Source organism: Lates calcarifer, unplaced genomic scaffold (genome assembly GCF_001640805.2).
Source record: "Lates calcarifer isolate ASB-BC8 unplaced genomic scaffold, TLL_Latcal_v3 scaffold_36_77, whole genome shotgun sequence".
NCBI classification, from domain to species: Eukaryota; Metazoa; Chordata; class Actinopteri; family Centropomidae; genus Lates; species Lates calcarifer.
Window position 1 is genome coordinate 248,320 of NW_026118158.1, and position 9,561 is coordinate 257,880.

Sequence of the window (9,561 nt, forward strand, 5' to 3'; positions counted from 1 at the left end):
AGTTTCGCTGATCAGCTGATGGAGTGAAGGTGGAGGTTCAGGATCATCAGCAGTTCAGTAGTTGAGTAAATGTAGGAAAGGAGGAGGATCAGGTCCTGATCTTCAGCTGGACTCCTGAGGACCTGAACAGAGTCGGAGGCTCAGTCTGTAAACTGAACACCGCTCAGTAATGAAGACCAGGAGAGGAGGCTGAAAGCTGAGTGATCCGACTGTTTCCTGCTCAGGATCCTGGTTAGAGACTCAGACCTGATCAGCTGATCACTGATCAATAAAACACTGAACTGAAACGTTAACGTTCTGATAGAATCATGATTCAGCTGCTAAAAGATTCAAGAGTTTATTAATAGAATAATTAAAAATAAAAATCTGTTTGGACATAAAAATAAAAAGAGACAGAAACACTGAAGCAGATAAAACCAGTCCCTCTACACTGAACACTTCACACACACCAGACTCCATTTAAAAATGTACAGTTTTTACAGTGTTCCAGCGTTGGCAGTCGTCGGAGCAGCATCTGGATCAGACAGATGTTTCACCTCGAACGCTCCAGCTGCCTCAAGATGGAAGACTCCCAGTAAAACCGGACCTGGACCAGAAAAACCAGGACCAGATCAGACCAGCAGAGTGATTCGACACCGAGCACCACAGACACACCAGACTCCATTTAAAATATGAGTTTTTAAAAGTTCCAGAAGCTCTTTCATCGTCACAGCTGGTTTTCAGTTTTCCAGACTGGACCATGAAAACCAGGACTGGAGTCAGACCAGGCTCCATTTAAGATCTGACAGTTTTTACAGTCTGTAGCAGGAGTTTTGTTGTCAGAAGAGTTTGGGCAGCTGCCTCAGGCGGCTCAGGTCCAGGATGTTTCCCACCGACCCCTCTGTCTGCCGGCTGCTCGCCCTCAGTAAAGATGGCCGCCCACTGGAGCAGTTCTCCTTGTCGGCGGCGCTCAGTTTGGTGTTTTCGGCCAACACCTGCATCTTCGGCCGCAGGTCTCTGATCAGCTGACTCTGTGGGAGGAGCTTCACGTTCAGAGCTTCGGTCAGCGGCTGACGAATCGACGGCTCCTGATCTCCGACCTCCTCGTCTCCGTCCTCGCCTGTCCTCCTCCTCGATCAGGCCGTACCTCCTCATGTACTTCTTGGTGGCCAGGGACATGTTGCTAGGCGACAGCAGGGAGGTGGCGGAGGAGGGTGTGGGGCCCGGGTGGGGGGCGTGGCCTCCCAGAGACAACCTGCTGAGCTGAGAGTCGCTCAGGTAACGCAGGGCGATGGCGTTGGCCTCCAGGCTCAGGTCCACGCTGGCCCCCGGGAACAGAGAGCTGACGGTCTGGTCAGAGTCGGACACGCTCAGTCTGGACACGACGGCTGCCGGGTTGATGCTCGCCAGAGTGCTGAACACACACACACACACACACACTTTGAGTTTAGATTTGTGACAGAGAATCTGAAGGTTTTCACTGAGGGAGGTGTTTACAGTTCAACCCACACACACCAGACTCCATTTAGAAAACAACAGATTTCAGGATCCAGCAGCTCTAAACAGCTGCTGGTTTCCTGGTGTCACAGGTGGAGGTGTAACGATCAGAGAACAAACGCTTCATGATGCTTCGTGATGTGACTGATGAAGTGTCAGACTCTGTTCTGCTGTAAAGACACCATGAGTTTATTTCAGCAGCTTCAGACTAGTTACTCTGCTACCTGCTCCATTCATGGAAATTAAACTGTGTTTAATGGCAACAAGAGACTCAAGATAAGAGATTTAATGTTTGTAGTTTACACTAAGAAGGAGTAAAGAAGAACATTTTCATTCTTTCTTCATTAATAAATCCTTCAATGTGTCATCATGAGTGTATTGACCTGTGAGTTGACTGAATCGTTACACCCTGAGTCAGAGGAGTTTGGACACCTGAACCACCTGGACCACCTGGACCAGGTCCAGGATTCCTGATGACTGCAGTTTGAATTAATTCATACAAAGTTCATTTACAGCTACAGATCATTCAGTGTCTTTGTTGGTAACAACTGAGCTTTACTAAAATATTAACATTTGTTCAGTGAGCTCAGGTGAGGTGTTTACCTGACGCTCTCCACAGTTCTGACCCGGTCTCTGTCAGACTCCGTCAGATCCTTTTTGTCCACGTTGACTCCGAGCTGCTGCAGGTGCCTCAGGGTGGCGCTGATCACCGGGTCTCCTCCTGGACTCTGCTGCTGCTGCTTCCTCCTGGAAGAAGAGGAGGAGGAGGAGGAGTGGGAGCGGTCAGAAACCACAGACAAACTCCTCCTCCTGAACTCCTCCTCCTCCACTTCCTGCCCACTGTCTGACTCCTGGAGACGACTGGTCAGCTGAGTCTGAGGAGAGGGAGAGAGAGAGGAGTCATCAGGTCAGATAATATAAATATGAACCCCCCCCCCTCCCCCCTCTGTGTGCAGGAGGTGCAGGAGGTGACGTGTTACCATGAGGTTGTGGTAGAAGCTCTGCTGGTCGTCGTCTGCAGCTCTGTACATGCTCACACTCTCCCCCAGGACTGGACTCTGCAGACCACTGAACCACAAACAGGATCAGACTCAGGTTCAGGTCTCAACAGTTTCCTCACTGATCTCTGAGGTAACACTTACCTGTGCTGAGCCACCTGATGCGTGATGTCACCGTCTTCGGCCCCGCCCACTGGCCTGCTGACGGACAGGTCATGAGAGGAGGAGCGTCTGCAGGAGGAGGAGGAGGAGGAGGAGGGGCTGGAGCAGGACGAGGCGGGAGGTTTAGGGGAAGAAGGGGGAGGGACCTGTGCCTCCTGATGAGGGAGGAGCTCGACAGGATTCCCCCAGAACAGACTGGCACCTGAACACACCAGAGACACGTGGTGTTACAGCAGCATACCTGAGAGACCACACACCTGAACACCCCTGTCTCACACCTGTCCTGACAGTCTCACCTGTCCCCACGGCGACACTGGTCGTGCTCCTGGGCGTCTGAGTGTCGACCGGCTGAGCGGAGGACTGAAGCTTCACCTGAGCCTCCAGCAGCATCTGCACCTGCAGGTAGAGAGGATTCCTGTAACCATGGAAACCCCACACACCTCAGACCAATCAGCAGCCTCCTCCTCAGCCGAGCAGGTGGTTCTTACCTGAGCCTGCAGGAGGCGCAGCTGTCGGTCTTGATGGAGGAGGAGCTGGTAGGTGTCAGACGGTGCAACTCCTCCTCCTCCCCCCACCTCCTGATCACAGCACTGACTCCCACAGGAAGGACGGGGGAGCCAGGGGGGAGACACAGGGAAGGAGGGGTGAGGAGAGGGGGAGTCACCACACCTGAGGAGGGGAGGAGGATGGCTGCAGGGACAATGAGGAGCAGGGGGGAGATGGGTGGAGGGAGGAGGAGGAGCAGAGACATGAGTAGAGGGAGGTGGAGTGTGGTGGTGGGAGGAAGGAGGAGAGGAGGGGTGAAGGGAAGGTGGAGGAGCAGGGGGGCTGAAAGATGGCTGTTGGGGGGAGGGAGGAGGAGGAGAGTGATGGGAGGATGGAGGAGTACCTCGACTGGAGGAAGGAGGAACAATAGGAGTGGGTGTATGGTTTCTGGAAGGGTGAGGAGTGTGGTGATGTGAGGAAGGTGGAAGAGGAGCAGGGAGGAGTCCAGGGGAGGAGAATATGGAGGTGCAGCTGTAGGTGTGGGTGGAGCAGCAGGAGCAGGGCTGCTGCAGGTTGGAGTTGGGGGTGCTGTGTTGGTGAGGAGGAGGAGCAGGTCTGGGAGCTGAGGAGGTGGAAGAAGTGTTTCCTGTTAGAGGAGCAGACTTCCTGTCAGCAGCAGGAGGTGGAGGAGGTCTGTGGGCGGGGCCAGGGTCCTGCCGAGAGCTGTGATTGGAGGAGAAGCTGCTGTCGATGAGCAGAGAGAGTTCAGGGACGGACGGCTGAACTCTGCGAGTCTGAAACAACAAACAGCAGCATTCGGTTCAGACACAAGGTCCTCGGACGGGACTCCCCGACCCCCCGGCCCCCACCTGACCGATCCCCTAGGTAAACTGAATCCAGCAGGTCCGACCTCAGACCTGGTACTGACCTGCTGAGCTGGGAGGTGAGGACTTGGTGACGGTCGTGGAGACAGGTCTTCATCCTCGACTCCAGAGTCCTGATCACTGACGGACAGACCGGCAGCTGGAGGGGGGGCTCTGAGGACAGAGAGGACAAGTTCAGACAGGACCAGGCCCAAGACCAGGACCAGGTCTGATCTGCAGCAGCTGAAAGTAAAGATTCACTCAGTGAATGAGGGACTGTAAACCTGGTACCTGTTGAAGGATCTCTGAGCGTCTCTGAAGACCTCCACCTGTCTGCTGTGACCCTCTGAACCCAGCTCACACTGCAGAGTCTGACCGTCCACTGACGCCACCTGCTGGTCATCATCAGGAAAACACTGATCAGTAATCAGTGCAATCTGGATCAGATGTGAAGCTGCCGGTGTTCCTGTGAGGTCAGGTGTGTTATTACCTGGTAGAGTGTCACAGACTGGAAGGCAGTCAGCAGCTCACAGTTCAACTGTAGTCCCGGTCCTGGTCCCGGTCTGGGTCCTCGACACTGGTAGAACTGAGGAGCTCTGTGAGTGGAGGCGAACAGGACGAGGAGGAAGCAGCCGCTCTCTGACAGAACTCTGAAACAGAGACTCAGAGTCAGCGCTCTGCTGCGGAGAGGATAAACTCACCTGGGCAGGTGTCACTCACCTGTCCTGGAGGGCAGAGCTGAACAGGAACCTCAGACACCATGCCAGCACCTGGGGGTTGTAGATGTGTGTGAGTCCACTCAGCCAGCTGAAGGAGAGAAACAACACAACAACACAGGTGAGGTTTTCACCTGAAGAACCAGACCCAGGTTTCTGGAGAAGGTTCAGACTCCCTGTAGAGGAGCAGATATTCCTTCTCTGATACTCTTTATTCCAGAAACTGTACTCCACTCTAGGATGGGCATAAGTAATCGATGATCGATTATTGATCCCTAAAAATTTTGTTGATCATGTAGAATTTATTAGGGCCCCAGCAACGAGTTGCAGGACCCTCTTGTTCAATTTGTTGTCGTGTGTCTTGAAGCAATATAATGATTTTCATTTCATGGCGGTGACCAGCAGGAGGCGCTGTTAAAGTCTAGCACGTTAAACTGAGCTGTTGAAGGTAAACATGAAGAGAGCAGGAGAAGTTGGAGAAACTGAACTAAACAGCCTGATATCTGTACTGTTTATTACCGTATTTTAATACCTGATCTGACTGATCACTGTGTTGTGTTTGTGTGTTTGGTTTGTTCATGACCCTTTATGAAGCCACAGATCTTTGTTGTTTTACTTCCTGTTTGTTGTTGGATCATTTCTTCACTGAGGAGAAACTGACTTCCTGTAGCAGCCTGTTTCCTCTCAGAGACATTTTCAGAATAAACAATAATGATGAATCGATGAATGTCTATCCCTAACCTGCACGTGTCTGAGGAGATTCTTCAGCTGTCAAATGAGACTTCTCTCTTGTAGATGATTCATATGTTGGTATTAGTTTGTGCAGCAGTGTTATAAAGCAACAACACAAACAGACTCATCACATCTTGGATCTTTATCTGATCAAGCGTCAGAGTGTGACTCACAGTCCGACCAGCGGCAGGTTGGAGGCTTTAGGATCAGACTCCAGCAGCAGCAGCAGTTTCCTGGTCTGGTCCATGGTCAGAAACCTGGAGACACAAACAGCAGCTGTGAGGTTTAGGAACAGAGGGGTGACCGGCCGTGCTGAGAGTCACATGATCTCACCCTCTCTGCCGGTTGGCTGCATGCAGTGGCGGTCGGTTGACGCCGGTCAGACTCCTCAGCAGAGCGGTGGGGATAATGGGAACGGCTCGGACCGGCTGGACGTCCACGGTGACGGACGGACAGACAGCCGACCAGCTGAGAGCGAAGGCGGCGGCGTCGGACTGCTGAGAGCAGACCACACGACCTCTGACCTTTAACAGCTGGGACAGATCCAGAGTCTGTCTGCCGCTCACAAACTGCTGCAGCACCTGAAACACAGAGTTTCATGGGTCAGCCGCTGGTCTCAGGTCAGTTTATTCATGAGAACAAAGAGCTGAAAACCAGAGAGAAATAAAACTCACGCACACATGGAGGAGAGAATGTTTATCAGGATGATAACAGCTGAGAAAAATCAGCTGTGTGTGACATAAACGAGACGTTGCCATGACAACAGAGAGGGCTGGACGTCAGGAGGCGTTAACGAGGAGTTAATGTCATTATTCCTCCACAGCTTCTGTTCATTTGGTTTTAAAGGGTTGTTTCCCTCAAAAATCCACAGGTTTAATCTCCAGCACCCACAGAGGAAACACACCAACCAATCACAGAGCTCCTGTCGTCTCCATGACAACGAGTCGTCATGTTTTCTGAGCAGCTTAGAGACGTTCATGTGGAACGATCAAAAACCACCTCTCACGTCATTATCTAAAAGCAGATGATTCAATTTAACATTTAAATTCTCTATTTAACTTAATTTAACAGGTTGGAATAATGTGTGAAAGCTGTTGTTCCCATCCTGCCAACGTCACATGAACGCAGTGTACGCTGTAACCCTGTAAGAAATAAAACTATAAATCCAGCTTAAGGAGCTAAACCTTCCAAAAATGTTAATATGGTTCTTTAAGGTTCAGCTGGTTGGACTGAGCTGAGCTGATGGAGACTGAGAACCAGGAACAAGACGACGACAGACGTCAAGTCCAGCAGGTTCACTCAGTCTGAAGAGATGAGACAGAATCATCCTCAGAAACACAGAAACTCAGAACTGTAAAACCAACTCCTTTCAGGTTCAGAGGGTCCAGAATCACTGAGACCTGATCTGCTGCAGTGACTCCAGGGAGTGAGGGGGTTGAGGACATTTCTAAATGCTACTGATAACGTAATGTTGAAGGCAGAACTCTGAAGTTTGGCGGGTGGACAGTCTATAGTGTGCACAGAACTGTGAGTGAAGAATCTGAGCGGACTCTGCAATAAGGAGCAAACAGCTTAGGAACAAACTGAAACTATGTTTTACACAACTGTAAACGTCTGACTCTGAATCGTTCAATATTTTCTTCAGACCCTGATTTAAAGTTGTGCAGCAGTTTGTGAAGTTCACATTAAAAAAATTAACTCAGTTACTGACTGAAGCTGATGGTTATGGAGCGATTACAGAGTAAAGTTTGTCCTGTGTGTTCACTGATCTGATTAAAGGATGAAGATCTGTTCTCGTCTCAGTGTCTCTGTGAAAGATCTCAGCTGGATTATTTACTGCTGCCTTTAAAACGAGACTCTGGGTGAAGACAGAACCAACACTCTGAGCTGCAGGTGTCGGACTCACCTTGAAGCAGTGATGGAGCTCTGCCTCTGATTGGACGACAGCGTCAGGTGTGTCGGGCTGAGTGGAGAACAAACAGGGAACCAGGACGTCTCCGGGCAGCAGAGCAGAGGGAACCCTGCCCGAGGACCCGGCCTGGTCCCGACCCGGATCGAACCGGTCCAGAGTCACCGTGACTCCGTCCTCATCTGGACCAGAACAGCACATAGACAGGGAACAGGAGTTAGTACCAGTGAAGGCAGCACCTGGGCCAATCAGAGGTGAGGAAGATGCAGGTGAACTCTGACCTGAGTCCACAGACACTGATCCCAAGAAGAAACAGAGGAGGCGGGGCTTATTACTCTGACGGACATGACGCTGAGCCAGACGCAGAGCTTTCTCCAACAACACCAGCCGAGGCTTCCTGCAGAGAGAGACACACACACACACACACACAGAGGTCAGGACAAACACACATCAGCAGGTGAGTATGAAGGGAGGGAGGATCAGGTACAAACCCTCTCAGATGGCCTCAGCTGTATGAACCAGTGTAACCCTTCCCCAGCGGTCGGCAGGTGTGTGTGTGTGTTTACCTGTGCGAGCAGAGCTGGAGGCGGAGCTTCTCTCCTGCAGGGCTGCTGTCCCACAGAGCTGACCTGGATTTAGGGAAACTCAGCGGAGTCAGAGAGTTTGACGATGTTCTGAACAGAAAAGATGACGGAGTTAATCATTTAACGTCTCTGTAAACTTTATTTATTCATATCTGACAGATTAGAAAACAAACACCTGAATCCTGAATATATCTGTATCTCAGTTTTGAAGAAGCTAAACATCCAGAACTCCATGACTTCTTCTGTTTCAGATAAATAAAAACTGCAGCTGCTGAGTGAAACCTGAGAGAGATGTTTTCTGAACTTTCTGAACCTGTAAAACTAAATGTTAGCTAATTAAATCATTATTATCTACATTAATGTCGATTTATACTGACATTTAAACTACAGCCTCCAACATCACACAGGTGAGTCTTTAACAGTTCAACACAGACTGAACATAAAACCCTTCCTGAGGAGAGATCTAACACAGAGACAGTTTGTTTCTAATAAGCTGACAGTGGCTGTATATGTGTGTGTTCAGATTCCTGTTGTGTAACTGTCATTTAAATCTAGTGAATGATTAACAAGAGAACAAAGAAACTGACAGATGAAGTTTTTTAAGTTTCAGCGGTTTAACGTGGACATATTCCGTCTCTGACCGGGACCAGAACTCACCTCCCTCTCACATTCTCCGGGGTTAACACCTCTTCAAACACCCCGGATGGCAGAGCCTGGAGATTCACCGGGCAGCTCATCCCCGCTGTGCTCGACAGAGAGCAGCCGTGGTCGTTGACTCTACCTGAAAACACCCGCTGACGTTAGTTAGCCACGTTAGCTACCGGCTCGCGCCGCATCAGCTGTGTCTGTTAGCTTCGTTAGCTTCACAAACGGGACGAAACTCGAGTCCCGCGGCCACGAACTGAACGTTTCGTAAAGTCACAATCTCTCCGACGCTTCACTGTACTTTCACTTATCGGATTTAATTTTTTAATTTGGCAAATTTCTCCTGAATCGACCCGCAGTTTAATTATGGCGCTGTTTCCACACTCCACTGGCGGGGCAACTCAACCAGCCAATAGGAAGCTCGGTCTCAGACCCTCTGACCAATAGTGTGCCTCTTCCGTTACCGCTCTCTCTTCTTCTCGTTAATGGCGGCAAATGAAATGGACCAAAATTCGACAGCACCCCCACAGGACAGAGAGGGAACAGATCTAATGAAGAGTCATGTTATAATATTTTTCTTTATTGAACCAGCACATTTACAAAAATCTAAATAAACACGCGATATAAATAAAAGCAGACAGAATTACACCGTATACTGTGATTATATTGACTGAGTGACTGATGGCTCTTCCTGTTTGTGCAGAATATTTAAAGCAGCTCAGTGTCTGCCCTTAAAGACTGTTATAGTCTCACGTGTGAGATTAAAACTCAAAGAAGTCTGTGTGTTGTCATTAAATCTGAAATATTTGATCTCATCAGAGGGTAATTCATGGGATCATTGAAGAAGAAGATCTGCTAAAAAATGCATTTTTAAACTGGGAGAATTTTAATGTGAAAATCAAACAATAGAAGCTTAAGAAAATGTAAAAGTAGACATTTTATTTGTGTGTGTGCGTGCGTTGAATTATTCATGTGTGAGCAGCTGGATCA

General features: G+C 49.8%; 1 protein-coding gene across 1 annotated transcript; it reads right to left on the reverse strand.

Moving 5' to 3' along the window:
* Positions 1–321: 321 nt before the first annotated feature.
* stil (STIL centriolar assembly protein) lies at positions 322–8,994 on the reverse strand. Its single transcript, XM_018662312.2, is given in 17 exon segments — positions 322–1,097; positions 1,099–1,393; positions 2,080–2,351; positions 2,457–2,544; positions 2,619–2,838; positions 2,933–3,032; positions 3,125–3,916; positions 4,051–4,159; positions 4,277–4,380; positions 4,476–4,635; positions 4,706–4,792; positions 5,607–5,690; positions 5,767–6,014; positions 7,340–7,524; positions 7,624–7,739; positions 7,909–8,016; positions 8,584–8,994. Coding segments are annotated over 17 exon segments (3,327 nt in total). The 5' UTR covers positions 8,664–8,994; the 3' UTR covers positions 322–818.
* Between the last annotated feature and the right edge of the window lie 567 nt (positions 8,995–9,561).